Source organism: Furipterus horrens, unplaced genomic scaffold (genome assembly GCF_987537825.1).
Source record: "Furipterus horrens unplaced genomic scaffold, mFurHor1.1.pri manual_scaffold_3, whole genome shotgun sequence".
In the NCBI taxonomy this organism is placed as follows: domain Eukaryota; kingdom Metazoa; phylum Chordata; class Mammalia; order Chiroptera; family Furipteridae; genus Furipterus; species Furipterus horrens.
Window position 1 is genome coordinate 153,974,285 of NW_028327173.1, and position 21,819 is coordinate 153,996,103.

General features: G+C 39.9%; 1 protein-coding gene across 1 annotated transcript in view; it reads right to left on the bottom strand.

Annotated features, from left to right (window-relative positions):
- FBN1 (fibrillin 1) overlaps window positions 1-21,819 on the bottom strand; it is a 226,274-nt gene that overhangs the window by 95,052 nt on the left and 109,403 nt on the right. The window contains exons 8-14 of the mRNA XM_090270572.1: window positions 17,937-18,062; window positions 12,463-12,621; window positions 8,350-8,529; window positions 7,554-7,694; window positions 5,699-5,818; window positions 2,316-2,441; window positions 30-152 (exon numbers count right to left, since the gene is read on the bottom strand). Coding sequence (XP_090126698.1) covers window positions 30-152; window positions 2,316-2,441; window positions 5,699-5,818; window positions 7,554-7,694; window positions 8,350-8,529; window positions 12,463-12,621; window positions 17,937-18,062 — 975 coding nt within the window. The remainder of the gene's footprint in view (window positions 1-29; window positions 153-2,315; window positions 2,442-5,698; window positions 5,819-7,553; window positions 7,695-8,349; window positions 8,530-12,462; window positions 12,622-17,936; window positions 18,063-21,819) is intronic.

Here is a 21,819-nt window from a genome sequence, read left to right on the forward strand (position 1 = left end):
AATATGATACCGAGTTCTATAGTACAAACCTTTGCAGTAACGCCCATCAGAAGTCAGCTGAAATCCAGGTTTGCAAATACATTTAAAACTGCCATCTTCATTGATACACATCCCATTAAGGCATATGTTCCTTATGCTGCATTCATCCATATCTGAAAAATACAAAACACCGGAAGAGTGAGCTTGCCAAGGAAGACAACCTAGATGAATATAATTTTGTTTCTTTATATTTCTTCCTGTTTTTGTTACTATAGTCTAAGGTTAATTATCACCCAAATTGTAGCACACAAAGAGAACAGGGGCCATAGGAAATATGTATCTCAAGTTCTTAAGTTTTGATATGTGTATGCAAACTATAAAACTAAATTTATTTTATGACATATATATAATACACATATATACACGCACATGTATACATGTATATCAGGGGGACCCCAGAAAACCTGGACTTTATTTATTAAAAATTGTGTATTTATTCTTACATGTTTAAACTTCAGTCACCTTCAAAGTACTCTCCATCTGATGAAACTCTTGTATACCTATAAAGACCTTTTTCCCACTGCTCAAAACAGTTTTTGAACTCATCAATTTTGATGCCTTTCAGTGTTTCTGCCATTTTTTGTTTCACCTCTTTCACAGTGGCAAAATGTTTTCCTTTAAGGACATTTTTCATTCGGGGAAACAAGGAAAGGTTGCTTGGGATGAGATTGGGTGAATGGGAGGGTAGGGCACAGGGATTCTGCCGTTTTTGGACAAAAACTGCTGAACACTCAGCACAGTGTGGGCAGGTGCGCTCGAAAATCGCCCATCATGAAATGGGCAAATGCACTGAAAGAGTCTTCAAAAGAAATTCACTGAAGCTGAACACAGTCTCTCACAATAACACCAGCTGGTGCACTGATACAGATGGAATCCTAGAACACTCGCCTAGAGGGGGAAGCCTGTACTACAAGGGGCCTGCCCTCCAGAAGATAAATGCCAGTTTTGGGGGGCTCCCCTCATATATGAAATTCACATATAATTTTTTATAATTATATATACATATATATGAAATTTGACTTAATAGAAGTTAATAGGACTCTTTTAAGAAATAGTTTACAAACTGAAAAGTGTATTAAGAGCCTGATGGTTATATTTACTTCACAGATCCAAATTACTTCTGATATACTGAAAATAAAAACAAAATCAAGACTAAAAATGATAGAATTTGAATGCAGTTAGACTATTTCCTGATTCTTTAAAAAGTGGAAACCACAGAACAAGAGGACAACTTATAGTTTGAAGCAATTTCATAGGGATAGGAAAAAATGTATTTTTAAAATTCAGGACTCAATTATGGATTTTAGCCATGCCAGCTAACCTTTAGGATCCTTTGACCTTAGGACTATTTCTTTAAATTCATCAATATGTTTATTTTATTTCATGTTAAAGCTGTTTCAGGAGGCACTCGATCTTCTAGACAGGATGTGTTTTCACTTATAAGCTTTTAGTCAGACCAATGTAATTTATAATTTTTTTAAACAGGATTCTATCCCAACTGAGAATTTTGGCATTGAGTCTTTTGAACTGAATCACTGAAATAATATTCTGCCAAAAATGTTTCTAAGAACAATTCTGAAATTTTGAAATTCTTTTAATGTATGAATAGATTCTTGGGATCTTTCCCAAAGACATTGAGAAAGATGATAAGAGCTAGTCTTCATTTTCTACTAAGGTCTAAGAAGTGGAAACTCATCAATAATTGTCATAGTTTCAATTTGGGAAAGAATGACTAGGGGGGAAAGACAAAATATTTGCAATAGCCCAATTCAAAATGAGGTGATTAATTCAAGAGGTAATATAAACTTATGGCTAGCTCTCTATAGTCAATATTTCTCTCAATCAAATTGTACATTTTCAGATACCCATTACTAGTATTTTATTACTAGGTAGACACTTTAAACAAAGGGACCATATATGACTAAAGAATAAGTGGGATTAGGTGTGTCCTTTAAAAAAAATGTACAAATTCTGATTGCATAAAGTTAGAAAGTAATGATTGATGCCACGAAGTTTCATCATCACCAGTGATCTTTAAATGGCAAGCTGGCCTCATATATTTAAAATGTATTTGACCCACAGAAATGTGAATTAAAGGCATGAATGTTGCTGAAAATTATGCTTGTCTCTGAGATAACAATATGTGGAATATATTTGATACTTTGACCTTTCACTCAATGTCTGACTTGGTCTTGTTAAAGACTTCTGATATGGACAATGCACTGGAAGAAGGGAAATAATAGGATTACCCTCTTCTTATTATCATGTTGTATTACCTTGACAGTTCTTTCCATCCAGAGTAACTTGAAAGCCCGCATTACACACACAATGGAAACTACCGTCTGTGTTGATGCAACGTCCGTTATTGCAGATACGGCCGTTCTGTAAACATTCATCAATGTCTAAAACCAAAGTTAAAACAGAAGAAATAGCTTTCGTTAGGGGATTTAAACTTATTTTATTTCTTTCCCCCTCCATCTCCAAACTCATGGTCTTAACCTTGGGTTTTAATTATAAAATAATATTGTTCAAACATAAAGTTGGTATTAAATAATTTGAGAATTAAGATTACTAACTAGAGTTTGAAAGACACATGGCAGAAGAAAAGTATTCAATCAAACTCTAATTTCTAGTAAGACTCCTTAAACTTCAACTCTGTAAACAAAATAGATTCTTCCTCACCATTTTCCTAGCTGAGTTAATCAGCCAGGCTATATACCATTATTCACATTGGCCTTTGACTGGCGTCTTTCACTATAGGGGACGGCAAAGTAGGCTTACAGCTGTTCATATAGTAAATGATACAATAATTAATAAACTTTCATATACTCACAACTGTAAACCTACTTTTGCCACATCCTGTACATGATCAGAAAGGCAGATCTTATAGCTCTATCAGAATAAGAAAACAGAAATGTTATTTAAAATATTTAATTCCATCTGAAAACCATCAATCACATGACTCTGAAATGTTTACCTTCCTGATGGCAGTTCCGGTCCAAGTATAGCTTTATTATTTGTTTATTCTAAGTTGCTTTTATAACTTTACGGGTATTCTATCTACCAAATAAAATATTGGTACTGTGGGGCATTTCTCTTTTTTTCTATTGTATTTAATATTATGCCAAAGTAGACAACAGAGTTTGATATGAAAGTGTTAAAAAGGACAATAACTTGAATGACCTTATTATCTGAGTTTTCATTTAAAGATTAATAATTAACCCAAATTGGACAACATGGTGTCCTGGATTATCTGTTCCCCTCCGTTTCTAGACTAGAAACCTGGATGAACATCAGACAGGATGAACACAAACTGTTTTGTCTACATAGCATACAATCTTTGCCGGGGCTTACTCCCCAGAAGACAAGGACCAAGGAGCTGTGTGGAAAGGAATGGGAGCAGACCTAGGTAGGCAACGCTGAGACCACCTGAGCCTGATCGTAAGTGCTCTAAACATCCTGTGGAGGACAAAAATATGCACTCACGGCATATGGGTTATTCTGTCTACCCTGCGTCTGCACGGTGGCTTGTGGTTGACCCTCGGGCATACTTTCTTCTGGGCAAACCAGCAGTGGTTTCCACACGAGTCACTGGACTAGCAGAGGCAGTCTGGGCTTTTCTTCTGTCTGATCTTTGTGCCAGCAACCTACGAGCTTTTTCTCATTTATTTCTTAATCCTTGCTAAAATCTAACTTGTTGCACACTCCAAAAAAAATAGGAAAACTCACATATTCTTGAGAAGGCTTTTTTTTTCTTTTCTTTTTTTTTTTTTTAGGATTCTATAATTTTTTGAGGTCTGAGAATAAAATAAATAGGATAAAGAGTTCAGAGTTTTCTCTCCTCACTAATTGCAGAATGCCATCATGTCCCCTGCTGCTTTCCAAGATAAAGGAAAAGCTCACCATTCCAAGTTCTCCACTATGATTCCATCTGTTTCTCCTGACCTCCTCTATTCACCCCATCAATGGACTTCTCAGGTAAGCACACAGCCTTTCTGACCATTCTGTAGCAAGGTTCATCTACCCCAAAATGTGAGCATGTTATCAATGTTTTATGCTTGTGACAAGTGCAGCACTAGCTTCTTTAAGAAGACAATGTTAAAGGCGTTTAGGTATTCCTCAGCCTCAGATTAACAACAGCAACATTCTTTTCCACTGCCTGGCCCATACCCTAGCTGAGTGCTCTCAATAATGTCTTCAAATGGCTTATTTAATAGTGCAGTTCTCTGAAACATTAATTTCAGTTTATTTTCTACTTTTGCAAAAATGCCTACTACACTGTTTGTACATGCTAATTATTTTAGACAATACTTCTAAAATCAATATTCGAACTATCCCTACTTATAATTTAGTATGTAGGACATTAATAGAAATATTAGCAGATTGAAATGTTACATACTCATTTTTTTCTGCTCAAAACTGCCATTCTCAAGTAGTGTACTGAAACACACCAATGGCAAAAAAAAATCTCTAAGTTGCAACCAAATTTTAAGATTTTGAAACCAATCACTGATAAAAAGAAAAACTTCTGTATATCTTCAATCCATAAGAAGAGCTTTTGCTAAAAGAGGCAATAAAATTAGCTATTACTGGCTTACAAATTTTTAAGTCATAAAAACTTCTGATCTTTCCTCATATTTAATTTTGTTTTCATCCTCACCTGAGGACATGCTTACAGATTTTAGAGAGAGGGAGAGGGAGGGAGAAAGAGAGGAAGAGAGACATCGATCGGTTGCCTCTCGCATGCGTCCTAGCTGACCTGGGACCAAACCCGCAACCCAGGGAAGCAAACCAGCAACCTTGTGGTTTACGGGATGATGCTCCAACCAAATGAGCCACATCAGCCAGGTTTTTTGTATTTAATTTTAACAGGGAGTTTTCTTTCATTTATCTGGCTTTACAGGATCAATGCTACAGTTCATTCTGGGTCCAATTTATAAAGATATGGATGGTGGAATTCCCTGAAGTGGGAAGAACATCTTACTTATTTTTGTTCCAAGAACTTTGTCATCACAGTCATTCAACAAAAGGCATATTGAGTGACTTAATAAGTAAATTAATAAACAAACCTGAAGGGGAATTTTTATGAGAGAACATTTATAACAGTGTTTCAAACACTTCAATGTGGGTTCCTGAAGGCTCTTGTTAAATGCTGGTTCTGCTTCAGCAGATCTGGGGTGGGACCTGAGATTCTGCATTTCCAACCAACAAACAGCCAATGTAGCTGCTGACCACACTAGTAAGCAGCAAGGACTTACAGGCTGCTTCCTTATCCTCTAGACCATTTCATTAGGAAATGAACTGCATCCAATTTCACCTGGAACTTGCCTCAGTTTCTGTGTCAACAAAAGACAACCCCGTTCCCTCACTCACAGATTTAAAAATTAACAGGTGGATAGTGATGAGCCAAAAAAAAAAAAAAAAAAAGTAGTGAAAATAGGATATTCCTACAGGCACAGAAGCATCTTTTAAAAGAATTTGAATATTTGCCAGATTTTATGACACTGTCTTTTGAAGTAACAATATCTGGAATTAAGTGCAAAAGTCAGTGTGACCATATTAGCCTGTCCTGGCAAGGGTTATTTGAAATCCATTGAACTCCTTCAAAGCAAACCACTTACTTAGCTTATATGCCCCACATCCCAAGCGAGGGCCATACCTCGGCACTCCGTCCGGGTGAGCGTGCTCTGATAGCCAGCTCGGCACTGGCAGGTGTACGACCCCTGGTTATTAATACATTCTCCACCAGCACAAGGGTTTTTCTCACATTCATCAACATCTGCAAAACACAGTACATTTTAGTAAAAAATTCGATAGCAATAACTCATAACTCCAAGACTATTGTATTGGCTTCTTTTACATATTAAAACACTTTCCCTTTAAGAAATAAATAGCCTAATGAAAGGATCTCTTTTTTTTTCTTCTCCACTGCAGTGTATGCCGTGTCACCAGCCACTTGAAGACAGACTGGTTGAGCAGTGGAAGTGTATTATTTCCTTGTGTCATTTGTCAGAGAAAAATGCCAAACACATAGCAGCTCAACACTCCAAGCTAATAAACATTTCATCTTCCTTGAGTTTGGCCCAAAAGAATCAAACAGACTCTAACACTTGAGAAGTGGCTTCTGGATAGGATTCTAAGTATCTCTTGAAGTTTGATTTTTCAATTAAAAAAAAAAAAGCTTAATCATATCTAAGCATACTCTACTGAATTCTACTGAGAACATTACAACAAAACACGAAGCCATTGTCCTTTAAAGGGCAATTCTCACCCACCATAGAGTCCTCTACCACCTCCACCATGTTCCCAGATTGGCTCCCATTATCCATATACTTAGAGGTCAACTGGTTTATATTCCTCTACTTGGAAAGATGAGTAAGCTAATGCTTAGAGAAGATAACCTGCTTGGTTAAGGTCACATGCTTCTAGTGGCAGGTGCAGGTCAGACCTCATACTCCCCAACCCTGAGGCAGCTATTCCCTCTTCTACCCAGCTCTGGATGACCCCTGAGGATTGAAGGACTCTCCAGTGTGCTGCTAGAAGGGGCTTTCAAATCACCAGGAAACTACACAGCACGAGAAACCAAGAACTACTTATTTCTGCCTGATTCGTAATAACAGAATTGGAATTTGAAACAGAACTAAGGGAGGAATTCATTTAAGAAAATATTAGATGGCAACTGGTTGTTCTTATCCAATAAAATGTCCTCATGAGACATTTCCTCCCGTCACTAGTTGAAATGCCTTGAAACCCATTTAAAGTTTCTCTCTTCAAGTTTCAATAATTAACTAGAGAGAGCTGGTAAGTTATCCATTTTAAATTAGTAAAATTGCAAAACTTTCATAACTTTGAGATACTTTTAATGCTTTGTTTCAATGGTTAGGCATTTGGTAAGATGACTTAAGTTGGACTTATCAGCAAAGATCTGAATGTATGTTACAATAAAAGTTAAAAGTCACTATGTTAGGCTGAATAACGGCCCCCCAAATACGTTCATGTCCTAATCCCCAGAGCCTGTAAATATGCTACATGGCAAAGGGTAATTAAGGTTATAGATAAATCAATGTTGCTAATCAGCAGATCTGAGATGGGGAAAGTCTCCTGGACTACACAGATCCACCCATGGTAATCACAAAGGCCCTTGAAAGTGGAGGGTGGGGATTGAAAGAGACAACCAGAGGGTTAGGGAGAGATCTGAAGATGCTACGCTGCTGGCTTTGAATATGGAGGGAGAACCCCAGACAAGGAATACATACACCCTCTAGAAACTGGAAAAGGCAAAGAAATGGTTTTTCCCAATAGCCTCCAAAAGGATCACAGCCCTGTAACACCTTGACTTGAGCCCAGTAAAGCCTGGGTTGCGTTTCTAACCTACAGTACTGTAAGATTATAAATTTGTATTGTTTTATGTGACTAAGTGTGAGGTGATTTGTTACAGCAGAATAGAAAACTTACGTAGTCAAGGACCAGAACTGCAATAACCTCTTGGTACCAACTAGTGACCTATTACATACCAATGCACTCCCCACGGAGGTCCAGCTGAAATCCTTTGTTGCATTCACACCGGTAGCTCCCAGGAGTTGGAATGCAGCGTCCATTTTGACAGAGGTAACGAAACAACTGGCAGTAGTCAGTGACATTGACTGGCAGCACCCCTAAGGGAATAACATTAAGACCCATTAAAATTATTCATAACTAGAGCATCTTTCATCAGCACTTAATCTGGTAATAATGGGCAAGATGCTGGTTCCTAAAGGAGGGGGGACACTCTTCGGGCAAAAGCCATCTGGCTCCAATAAAGCAGACGTTCATCCCTACCTTCAGAAATCCCATGAGCACTGCAGCATATGTGGCCAGGTACTGCGGCCTGGCTGTCACCTGCTCTTCTGCCTTCTCCTCCCTTCCCCTTTCTACACCTTACTCTCAGGATTGGAGAAATCGCATAGGTGGTGAGTTATTGGCATTTACTTGCAAAACTGCTTTGTATTTGATATATAACCCAAAGAATAGTTTTACACACCTCCTCCACAAATTCATCCTGTAAATCAGATTTAAATCTCTCCCAAAACATTCTCTCAGTTGACTGAAAATATGAATAACAAAAGGACACTAGTCTCTGGTGAACATGAAACCTCCCATTTTTCTCTAAGCAACAGGAATATTGAGAAAGTTTTTATACCACACTCTGTAAACTAAAACTTAATCTAAGATTTGGTAAACTTAATTAATGACTAAAGCAGCATAAGCAACCACAGAAAAGTTAACCTGACTAATGCAGGAAAAATTGCTAGATGACTTTTGAAGTCTTACTTGGTGGTTCCCGAGATGGGTGCGGATATATTGTTGGTGGTCGAGGGACTGGGATTGGAGGTCCAGGAGGAAAGCCAGGTGGAACAGGGTGAACTGGAGGAATGGGGCCAATGGGTGGGGGAGGATATACCGGTCTGTCAGGAATTACCATCGCGACAGAGCACAGCTTGTTGAAATCCTCTGGAAAAACACAACACAAAAGAACACAATAGCTGAGCTGTCGCATATGTCATAGATCCATGGAAGTCATCCTTACTTTACAAAGACATCTGCAAATAATACTGGTCTTCAAACCACACAGGTCAATTGAAGAAAAAGAAAAAAGCCAACTGATTTCATTCCCATCCCCAATACCTACAGGAGCAGCCAAACAGACACAATGATTCAAAACCCAGAACGAACTCCCCAGGGTGTGTACCAATGCCCCTCCCAAACCTAGGAAGTCTTTACTTATACCACAATTAACCTCAAGGAAAAATAGGTAAACACCACTTTCTCCATCTAGTCCCACCTGCAAATTCCACGGGACTCTACGAGTAACCTAAAAAGTCTGGATTTTATTTTATGTGCAATGGAAAGCCACTGGGGGTCTTCAGCTGGGATGGGACGTGATCAGATGAACAATTTCATAAGCTCCTTCTTGCTAACATGTGGAGAATACACTGGAGGGATCCAAGGCCAAGGACGAGAGAATGGTGGCTGGACAGGGAGGTGACGATGGAATTGGACAGAAGTGTACAGATTTGAAGCGTATTTTAGAGCTACATGGCTAGTGCTTGGTGCAGGTGTAAATGTCAGAGCAGAGGGAACAGGAAACCAAGAATGACTTCTATTTTCTGGTTGAGCACTTTGGGTAGATGCTGGCATGGATTACTGACATGAGGAAAGGTACAGTGGTGGGGGGGTGTTGGTGGGCAGAAGCTAGGTTCCATTTGAACAGATGATACACAGCATTTGTATAAGAGTTTAAAGCCTAGAGGAGAAGTCAGGCTGGATAAAGGTTTTGGAGTTATCAATAGATAGGTGTTTTAAAGCCATGGGGATGGATGAGCTCAAATGAAAGGAAGGGAGGAGGACAGAGAAAGAGCCCTGAGGAACACCTGTCCGTAAAAGACAACAAAGTGAGGGCAGCCAAGCAGCCCATGGGGCAAATGGGGGTAGCGGGTCTATTGTCAATACTGCATAATAAACTTCTCAGCAAGAACACCCTGACTGAGGCTGATTCCCACCTTCACAATGCCAGGTCTTAATTAGAAGACATCATTTTTAGATTTGTGACACATTTTTTCCCGGACTCCCCAAGAGGTGTTTTTAAACAGTACCCCAGTTTCCAGAGATGTATTCACTCAAATAATCTCTTTCATGTTTCTTGCAAATAGCCGTATTTTGTCATAGTTATCTTCTATGAGTAAATTAACCAAGTAATTTTTAATGATGTTTTACTCTCTTGCTGGAATATTGATAATTTTATTATCATTGTCACACAGAGATTTTCCCATAGATACTTTCTATGCTAGTTTAATCCATTAATGGAAATTAGATCAATATTTTTCATTTCCTTATGGACTAAAATTTGACTTATTCTAGGACACAGCAAATGTCTTCCGGAGATGCATTCATAGTCCAACCCTTCACTCTCAGCCCAGCCCTTAAATTGTGTCTTACATTTCACATAAGAGGAATTCATTAACTATGTTGGATTTAACTGAATGCCAATTATATTAAGGAACTCACTTTGCTCCCAAGCAATTAGCCTTTTTTTAGTCTTTTAGCATTTATATAAAAGAAGTTGGATAGCTTAGCATAATGTCTGCCAATTAGGTGGGTATATTACTTTGAGCGTGCCATTAAATTCATCTTTCCCTCTCCGGGAAAGTATACCACCCTGGGTCTTGTACTCTTTCCTACTTTCTCCAGCCTAATAACTTTTCACTGAGTCCCTTTACATTCAGGATCAGCAACCTGGGGCGAAGTTTGTTCAGCTGATGTCCATCTTTCCTATCTCTATTTAACCCAGAGGTGATACTGATTTTATTTTTTGAAGGGTTAAAAGCTGACCAATCTGAAATATGCCTTCCTCTATCATCACTCTCCATAAGAGGCCCCAGCTCTGTACCACTGGTACTGCAACATTTGAGCAAACAAACAAACCCACCTGCATATTAGTTTTGTCTATCAGCCTGCTTTGCCCTGGGCCTCCCTCAGGTGGTGCACCTTCCCGTGGTACATCTGGGAGAGCAGCTCCCTGCAAAGCTACACAAGGGTAGTACTGGCCTTCTGCCCCGTGCGTCCCAGAGTAGGTCTTCAGGCACCTAAGCCTGCTCTAGCTTTCTCTCTCCTCTATTCAAGGCCTCAACACAGGAAGACAACCATATCCATGCTGCTGATTCCTAAGTTAACAAATGTATTTAAAAAGTGATTTTCCTGTTACCCAAGCCATATGTCTTAATAGGAAGTCATGTGTGTCTAAACAGGGACCTGCAAAGTGGCCCCCTTAGGGAATGAAGGTCTGTGGATTTTATTTTTAGGCCAGAGACAGTAAGCAAATCAAACAAAATATATGACTTGGTATATGTAAAAATATATTGAAAGATTTTATTGCTTCTTTAACCCACACATATAATTCTCAGCAATAAACAGAAATTTTATAGTAACATCTGTGAGCAATTATATAACCCCTGATAATGGGAAATACACATTCTGTGAACAGCATACTCTGAAGTATTCAATTAACTCTGCATTATCCATCCTCACCTTCATTTTCTCTCCTAAATTTCTCTGATTGAAACACATTTTTCAGGAATTGGATTCCAAAGGAGACACAGCCTTAGCTTTTACTTAGAACTGGTAGGAAAGATGTCACTTAATAAATTGTTCAGTTTACCTGAATACCTCCTATAAGCAGGATTTTGCCAAGTACTGTGGATTTGTTTTTTAAAAAGAATAATGAAAATGGGACTATAATGATGAATGAGACCTCCTAATACGATACATCAACTAGTGAAAAAAAAGCACATCTTAATAAGATTTATCAACGAATGAAAAAAAAAAAAACATCCTGAACATACAGAAACACAGCCAAGCTGATGGGATTTGCGCCACGGCACTGAGAAAAAAAGGCAGCATTTCCAGCTTGTTCTCTCAGGAGATTAATGGACTAGGTCATAGTTGAGCCAATTCTTAACAGACAAGAGGGTATATAATGCGCGGGGGTGGCAGGGGTGGAGAAAAGGGAGTAAGGACCAGAACTGGAGAGAAGTATTAAGAAAAAAAGAGTATCTGAGTTTGGAAATGCTGTGACTAAGTTCGAGGAAAGCTCAATCATAAAATTTAATGAGAATATAAAGCTAGTAGAAAGAATAAGAGTTAGAGGATGAACTGGGATCATATCTGGGGACTCTAAATGCTGGGCTAAGTAGTAAAATTTTATTTTCAAAAAATAAAGTGACTTAGGCCAGTATATATGGCCTGAGTTCATCCTGGGAAAAATTTTCTGACATCTTTCTCTTCATTTTCTCCAGACATAATTTTTTAAAACTTCAGATGAGTTATGCTTTGGGAAATGTATGTGGCAGCTGCGGATTTCATAGACACCCATTAGGAGGCTACCACAACAGCCCAGGCAAGAAAAAATGAACATTACATGGAAATGAATATGACAGATAAAGGAGATATCATTTCAAAAAAAAATCAATAGAACTTGGCGACTAGGAAAAGGAAAGTGTCAGATGTTAGGGAAGGAGGAAAAGTGCATCCAGAGTAACTCACCCGAAAGTCTCTGAGAGTTGCATTTTATTCTCCTGGGCTTTTGAGGATGACATGACGGCCAAAAAAATAGATGAGAATGAGAGGGAACAAGTACTTCCTGAAAAGGTTGCTATTCGGTGGTCATAAGCAAGCTAAATGAGAGGCAGTACCTGAAAACAGTACTACTTGTACGGACCTCTGTAGTTTCCCGATTCGTTATCTGGGGAAATAGCCCTGAATGTTGTCTCTTTAATTTTGGGGTATCTTACCCATCTGGATTTCCATTAACTCTGCATCATGCACACTGCCATGAGGCATGTGGGGGCTGAGCTGGGACACCCTGCAGTAAACTGGAAGGGCTCTTACCAGTCGCTCTGATGGGACACATCTCAGGGGCGATGGTGACCGCTGGAGACCAGCATCGGCCAATGTCACAGCAGCACTGCATTTTGGTTATGGACTGCGGCAGCTGGTTAGAACAGCGCCCATTTGCCAGAGCCGTGTAACAGTATCCTGGACGAACGTCTGAAAGAACAAAGAAACACACACATCACTGAGCTCAAACTTGTACCAACACTCTGCTGTCCCATCACCTCCATGCTTCACACCTGTGCTCTGGCAGAAGGAACAGACACTCCTCCGCCTGGAAGGGAAGCTGCGTGCACTGCTCAGGAACAATGCTCCATCAGAAATCCCGTCTTTGGCTCACACCCTTGGCCCCTGTGAGCTGGTGCACTTGGCCAAAGTCCCACATTCCAGTCCCAAGGTGGGAACGAATGATTACAACCATATGTGCCATAGGAAAAGAGAGACTAAGAAAATCACTGGCGGTGACAGTTAATTAGTTATAAAGACATGTCTCTATACTGAAGAGAGACTGTGTTGTCCTTGGTTTCAAACTACTTAATTCGAGCCACTTTAGGCAAATATTGATATAAATCTATTTTAAAATAACGTCAAGTCTGTACTATAGTCTACATTTCTAAAAGATCTTTCTTATTTTTTAGTCTGAAACTGTGAGTCAGCCTTGTGAGATTTTAGGTTTTTTTTTTTTTTTTTTTTAAGGCATGAGCCACTTTGCAGTCAGATTCAATGCTTGTTAATCAAGATTTCCTTTTTTCCTGGGGCCCTGACAGATTTTATAAGGCACTAATTATTTACAAGTTCAAAATGCACACAATTCCAAGTTCTCAGTCCTATAGGAGACAATGGTTCTTGAAAACTTTTTGATTTTAGCAGAAGGCATCATCTCAAAGCAGCATGAGAAGACATATTTCTTTCTAAATATCACTTTTATTGGGTTACATCATGTCTGACTGTCATGACAACAATGACACACTGAAATACAACTCTGGGCTACCAAAAAAGAGCCTGTGACACAGAAGAAGCCTAATTGCTTCATGGGCCTTTGAGGTAGTACCAGGAAGCAGAGGAGACAGGTAACCCAGTGAAAATCTTTCTCTACCTGACATATGTTAAGGGTACATCTCTCTTCAAGAACAGTATATCTCTGTGCAGTTGCTATAAGATAAAGTTTTGAAATATAAACAATATTTTAAATATGCCCATCATTTAAAAGAATATTAGTGGTAAATCCTTTTGTAAAGTGCTGGCTTTTTTAATAGTAAAAAATCTATCCCTATGTTTCCTATAAGTCTAAATATTAAATATTAAGTTTCCCCAAAGAGGGTTATACCTATAATTGTTTTCATTTACATCATTCTTAGGAACACAAAAGCTTCAAATCTTAATGGTTACAATAAATTAATAAAGTGAAATAAATTTTAAAAATAAGGCTAACTTAGAAACAGGTAAATTATTAACATCAAGTGAAGAAAGCTACACAAACCTAGACAAACCATAATATTATGGGCCAGCTTTAAAGGATACAAGGTTATTTCCAAAAAGTACTTAAAACCACTAGCAAGAATAAATTTGCTTTACAGAAACTTTTTGTGGTCCTAGTTCAACAACTCTGGTCAGACTAACATTCTCAGCAAAGAAGCAGAACAAGTTTTCTTCTCGCCTGAGCCCAGGTAAAAGATTGGAGAGGGAGCGCAGATGGGGTATGCTCTGTGAAGCCAAGGGTGGCACTTTCTCCTGAAGAAAGTGGAGAAACAGAATTTTCTACATACTAATTTGCACTGCCTTAAAGCCACTAATACTTTGCATATTTGGGAATTAGTAAGTATTTGGGGCACAGAAACCAAAGGCTGTTAAGAACAGAAAGAGATGTTCAAAATGGGCTTATATCCCAGCTTCCAATGAATTTGGTGGTCAAAACCCAGTGTAAACATTTAACCAAAATTTGTGGACATAATTTTCAGCATGAGTTATGTTACAGAGCAAAGCTGGGACCTACAACTGCCAACGGCAAACTCTTAATGGGCTAATGTCTATTATTTGGCAAATTAACTATGACATTATTTTACTGCTGAGCTGCTGACTTATATGTTACATCAGTGGGTCTGAGACTCTTGATCAAATTGGTGAATGTTGAAAAAATTATCAGCCACGTCTTGGTTGCCACAGTCCTTGATTTACAAAAGGCACCTGCACATGCAATAATCATTTTGCTATTTTATTTTTTTTTTTGGAGAGCCTTTGTTTAAAGTGCACATATTACAACTTAAAATTTTAAAAAATAAAAAAGTAAAACCTATGGGCTAATAGAATAGTTAAAGGAAGAGAAAAATCTGTGAAAACCAGGAAGTATTTGGAGGAGTTGACCTATGGGCACACCAGCCTAAAGTCTCCCATGTCATCAGGCAGCAAGGCTGTAGTAAGTGGGGAGAAAACCATTCCAGGGCTGGATCACTTTGTGTAGAGGGTAAAGGGTGGCTTTAGAATAATGAGAAGACGTATGGGAGCCGAGGAAAAAGAATGTTAAGATTTGGAGGAGATAAAGGAAGGTAGGGGGAAGATAGACAACATCATCTATTTTAAATCTGCCCTAGCCAAGGCACCTGGCAGAAAGGAAATCGGAAGCCTTCCTCATTTCTCTCCTTCTAAAAAATTTGGCTCTTCCTCTCAGCACCCAGAAGTCACATTGTATCAGAGCAAATATATCATTATAAATAGGGATTTGCAGGCCATCCCAGCCGATCAACAGGCCTCTCCTATCCAATCACTGGCACTGTTGTGTCCAACCTGGAGCTACGAGCAGTGGGACCTAAACTTGGCACGGGACTCCCAGCAACTGATGTAACAGACACACTAATGTGAAAGACCACCCTACACAAAGCATGATAAAGTGCCAAAGAATGGCCACAGAACAAAAAAATATAGAATAAAGTAATACTGCCAGAGCTTACAGGATGAAGGGGGCATTGGGGCCAGGAGGTCTGAGAGCCTCAGAACGCGGTGACAGAATTTCCTGCACAGAAGAGATCTGTAAGGAAATACTACACACCACTATTTACATTTGATATTTTCTATTGGTTTGATTTACTAATTCCAAACATCCAACCTACCAACAAACCTTGGATTCATATGTAAGTTGGAAATTATATGTATTTTCCTGCCAATATGGATCATTTGGGGTGGGGGGAGTCTCTGTGGTTTACTATGGCATAAAATATTAGCATTAGCAAAGCAGAAATGTCATCTGGATAATTTTATATAATAAGTTGCTAATTATGGGTACAATAAAGTTCTAAAAAGGAGAAACAGCACTTGCCTAGGGGTATGGCAAGAAAGTTACTGCATCGGGCTTCATCTGGGAGGAAGCAATGGGAGGAGTCCAGGCTGTGGACTGAGGCCCAGGCTGGAAACCCAGCTCCCTCACTTACTAGTCACTTAAACAACTGGACCAAATTAGACACCTGGACTCTTGAAACCTCAGCCTCTTCCCACCTACAGCACTGTTGTGAACATTCAATTAGGTGATTTCCATAAAATACCTCATACCAAGGAGGTGACCCATAAGTCTTAGTTCCCTCCTTGTCCTCTTCCTTTGTAAAAAATTACAAAGTATAGATATATGTAGTAAAAAGAAAAGAATTTTTTAATGTAAATAATCTGGTATGTAAATGTGTTTTAATAATTTTAATGTAGTTTGAGGTTCTCTTTAAAGGTTAAAAAAAAGAAAAAAACTACCTATTATCTGGCCAGGAAAGAACTTTTGATCTACCTCTCTGCTAAGCACACCCGCTGGAGTTCATGTATTATACTAACAGGGACATTCTGACAGACAGGAGTTCTATATTGCACTTACCATTCTTTCACTGCAGTTCTATATCTATGGATAGATCCTGGAAAATCAAGAAATCTGGGCACTACCACTGATTCTAAGGAAAGGTCAGATATCCTTCCTCACTAGTCACATTTATCCAAACGTCAACTGTAAGAGACGGCCCTCAGCTTTTATTATATGTGACTAAGTGAAAAGGAATTCTGAATTTCAAGTGCAATTTTGTTTTGATCTGAAATCCATGGCCTGTGGTGAGGATGTGAAGCTGAGTGACTTCGGTAATACGGCCAGAAACAAACATCAAAAGACACCATTCCCTTTTCTCCAAGGCCACGTACCACAGGCTTCCTAGCTTTGTCCTAATAATAAAGACTCACGCATTCTGATACCCAACAAGCACTTACTGAATGCCTACCACATGCAAGGCATTGTGCTGAGAACCACGGGGAGCTCAGGGAAGCAGTTACTGGTCCTTAAGGAGAGTTTGAACCTTAATTAGGGAGATAAAAACACGCAGACATAAAATTTCCCTACAAGGCCACTGATGAGAAGCACATCCTCAGGTAAGCCCATCTGGGACATCTCAAAGACAGAGACCCGAGAAGTGTGAAATGGGGCTGGAGCTGGGAAGAAGTGTAGCGTGAGTGATGAGTGCAACATGTATAATTACGGGCGTGAAGGTATGATGTTTATTGAGTTGTACACTTGAAACCTGTAAGGATTTGCAAACCAATGTGGCCCCAATAAAATCAATTAAATTTTTTTTTTAAAAGAAAGCAAATAGCCTGTTTGAGGGTGAGAAGCAGGGACTGTGCTGACAACTTAGCAAGGGTGGGAGAGGTCAGAGAGTGAAGCTTCTTAGCTATTAAGCTGCACACTCTGGAGCTTGAACTTTATTCTAGAATTGAAGAAAATCTTAGCAACTGCTAAATCTGGCAGCCATCAAGTCTATTTTTTAAAACAACAGAACCCCTTATTTAATTGATAGTTCTCATGGAAGTTTAAAATCCAACCAGATAAAAGCAGAGCTGCCTGAAGGGTGTGGATGTGGGGGTTGGGGAGGAGGGGGAAGGAGCCTTTCCACTCAGCCTCACTGCTTTCACGACCTCCCTCTCCAACCCTAGCAGTTCTGGAGTATCCACAGGACTGAAACCACTAAATTCCAAATCCTATTGGAAAACTACCAGAGGTTTTTGAGCAAGAGAACTATTTAATCAAAGCACTATTTTAGAGAGATAAATCTGACAAGATCAATTGTAGAGAAGCCAGGAAGCAGGGAGACCAATTCAACAATTATGGCAGAACTTCACACCTAAACTAACAGAGGTCCCAAGAAATGACTGAAGGTAGGGGTTAAAGAGAGAGGAGTCAAGGGTGGCTTCCAGGTTTGAAGTTAACTGAGAGACTGAGGATATCCATAGGGTCTCCCAGATCATCCCTCTTTACGGGAGGCATAAACCCCAACACAAGAACACAGGCCACCTCTGTTCTTTAAGAGGGTATTTGACTGTTTAATAGATTTCCATAAATGTACCTTGTACATTAAGTGAGAAATTATGTGTCCCTGTAAACAGACTTGTTTAGAAAGATGTTCATTACGGAACTGATTTACAGAAACCATGCATGCTGTTTATATAATTAAACCTACCTATGCATTTGGTACCATCAGGAGAGGAGTAGAAACCAGGGGGACATTTGCAAAAGTAACTGCTGACTGTGTTCGTACATTCTCCCCCTTCGCAGATTCCAGGAATGGTGCTGCATTCATCAATATCTAGAACATAAAGAAGAGTTTCAATATTCTAGAACACAATATGAAATTGTCATTTCAAGGATTCAGATATAACATTAGTCAGATCATGTCACCAGAAACAGCAATCTTTACAGAATAAAAGCTACACTAAAACAGTCAATTCAAAGACTGGATGCTTCCCTTCTAGACACAGGCTTACCCAAGAAATTTACCAAATTCAAGTTATTAGAGTAAAATAAAAGCATCTTCCCTTTAAAAAACTAAAACTGTACTGTTGTTTCACCAAAGAACTACAGCATGCTAACTTTCCAAATATCATTTATTTTAAACTTCTCCTTTCTGTTCTCTCTCCATGGTTTGCACTGACTTAGGCTTCCTTTTTCTATTTACTCTATATTCTGCACTAGTTCCTGCATTTTGTTCAATCGGGTTTTCGCCCACACAGATACTAAAATCCTAGAGAAGACCATGTGCTCTGAGTGCTGACCAAGACTTGGCCAAGTCGGTGTTCTCAGGGGCCCTCAGACTGCCATTACAATGCTCTTCTGTGGGTTTGATGGGAGAATTGTGGGGGCCACTGTGATGCTTCAACCAGAGGGGTGCTATGAGCAGGTGGCCTCCAGCTCTCAGCTCCTCCCTGGGCTGCCTGAGGTGCAGAGAGACATCTCACCCGAGGCTATACCTTCCCCAGGAGGCCACACCCAATGAATGGTTGTAGATGAGATAGAATGGTCTGCTTGTCTCGCACCACCACGGGGACAACTCTGAAACCACTCCAATTCCCCAAATGCCTGTGGGGTCGGCTGAGGCCATAGCTGGGGTTAGCCTTGAGGGCCCGAGGCCACTTGGGACAAATCTGACCATTTCTTTCAAGGGGAGGTTTTCAAGAGCCAGAAACAGCCACTGACAGTTTTGTCAGTAGATGTGGCATCCAGGGGAGGGGCAGCGAGAAGTTGAGCACTTCCTGCCTACACTGCAGGTGAACACAGGGCACAGGGTCTCGGCATGGCCTCATCTCTGATACGTGGGGCTCTCTGCACTGACCTAGGGAGAGGAGTGTTTTGACCCACATCTCCTGGGAGTATTGCAATGGCCACATTAACACCGTTGGCATTCAGAAAGCCTTCAAGTTTAAAAATAAAAATGTTTCTTCTCCAGTTTAAGTACTGCTCTCTCCACTTAGAAAGTTCGAGTTCTAAGGGGACCAGATTCAAGTATCTTCTGACTCAAGTTCACCCTGTTAATCAGAAAGGCAGCAGTGACACTGTTTATATGCAATTTAACCATTTTAAAAGAAAAAATCCCTTTTCTTCTATGCTGGGTTAGAGGCTAAACCAAACAATACTTCACTGCTTATAGCAGAGTCAATGAGAACATAAACAGCACTGTCACTGTGAGGCAGTGTAAATGGTAAAGGTGTATATTCTGTTCCCACAGATAAATATTTCACTGGAGTTGGTGAAAGTCCAGCAGAGAAATAGCCAAGGACATGTCTGCAGGTTCTAGACCTGGCATGACATCTCAGGGCACATTTTAAGACACTTGTTTACCTTTGATCCTTCTGTATATAGCAGAAGTTATAAGCAGCAAAAAGCCAAACAAGCGTATCAGAGAGCCTAGAGGATCTAACAGCTTCATTTAAGGATAGAGCAAGATGTAACTTAACACAAAGGTATTAGTAAGAATGTACCTTTCTCAAGGGTCTAGTCAAGGAACATGTATAAATGCCCCATGGACATGGACGACAAGGCGGGGACTGACTGTGGGATCGGGGGTGGGCCGGGCAGGGGAGAGCAATGGGGGGAAACCTGGGACAACTGTAATAGAACAATTAAAAAAAAAATGTACCTTTCTCAAAGTGTCCGTTAAAGTTAATGTATAAGTCATAGAATATCTATTAAAGATCCTGGAGGGAGATAGCATCTATTAAAAGAATTGTTTTTATACCTATTAGTATAAATGACTGCTTCTGTTCCTATTAAGAACACAGCACACATCAATATCCATTTTTCTGTATCAGAAAAATGTTATTTAAAAAACAGAATTAATTTGGCAGGATGGATACATGCTGGCTAGGTTAGAGTTGGACCCTTCACTGAAGATTATTACAATAATAATAATGAGTTAACATGTATTGAGTGCCCGGCATTGTCTAACTGCTTTGTGTGTGTCAACACATCTAATTCTCACTGTAAAGTTATAATCATAGAATCTGATTTCTATAATTTTGATGGGAGGAGACCTTCAAAAAAGTGGCTTGAGTAAAACTCAAATTAGAGCAAAGAGGTTCATTTACAAAGTGACGTTAAACCCAAGTCTCCACTGCTGGAGCTAGGTAGGGGGTAGGGGGCAGTTAGGTGCATGTCGTCAAAGGTTGACAAGTTAGAAAACACATACTGTAGGAACCTCCCTGATTTTCACACAGATCAAGGTAAAACTACCAGGCCGTACTGTTCAATTTGAAACAGTGTAAAAGGCTCTGAATTCCCTTCAGTGTCCTTTCTCAGTGACACAGCCTTTCTCTAGCGTGTGTCCAGGGCCCTTCCACTTTCCTGCATCACCTTGCTCCTTCAGTCCCAAGGCTTCGCAGCGATGGAAGCAAGAGTTCTAAGTCCATGACCAGGCTGTGGTAGAAGTCCCTGACAGTAAAAGGCTGGAATAGAGCATTTGAATTGGAGTCACTTATACTCTGAAACTCATCCACACTAATTTAGTACTTCTCCAGGCTCTTATCACTCTGTGTTTATCTCCATTTAATAGCATTTCAGGGATCCCAAGTAGGAGACAGTCTGAGGAGAGTATCTTTCTGGTTTCTGTAAGTCAGTCTGTATCAAATGCCAGCCATAAAAGTAAATCAGTTTCAGGACCTGGTGTGCTGTGTGGCTTAGCTGGGAACTGCTACCTCTGAACCCTGGACACTTCCCCTGTTTCCATGGGGCAGGAGGGAGAGGCAGAGCTGCTGAGAAGTAGCTACCCCTTCAGAGCTGTCTGTGTCATTGTTGGCTTCTTGCTATGAACCCGAGAAACAGTAGGTCCTTTTCCTCCCTATTTGCTGCCCTGTCCTTTGTTCTTGGTCTTCCTTCTCTTCCCTCTGTCTCATCTACTCTTCCTGGGTATTCTTCCTGTCCTCAGCCACTTCCCTATCCTGGGGCTCTTCTTTCTGGAGGGGAGGAAAGTGGAGGCAGATGGGATGGCTATTTGGGAGCTCCATCCAAGGTCATGGATATCTACCATGAGTGAGACACAGGGAAAACCAGATCACCTGATTTGGACTGTCTAGATTATTCACTGAGTGCGAAAACAAACCTAAAAATTGTGGCAGCAATATGTGACACTAATAGTTACAAATGTCACTAAGCCTATGAGATAAACTTTGCTTTCCCATACACGTGAAATCCAGTGGAAACTGTGTGACTAAAAAGTAAACAAGCTGATTCTTCAAGTCATGTGAAAGAAAAACATCAGATCAGCCATACTATTTTATAGTGGCACCAGGTAGGACAGGTTGCGTGGTTTCTTATTCATGCAGAACCAGCACGGGAATCACAACTGGGAAATAATGAGAAATGTAAAGATGGAGTCTGGATGGCAGAACTGTAAAGAACCCCAGATATTCTCTTGTTCCAACTCCTCCTTTGAAACTTGAAGTAACCGAGAGCTGGTAATGACTTGTCCAAGATCACACAGGATGAGGGGTATTGCCAGGACTAGGGCCAGGTCTACCTTATTTCCAGGGCTTTCCTGTCGCTACCACAGAGATTTTGTTCAGCACCTGTAT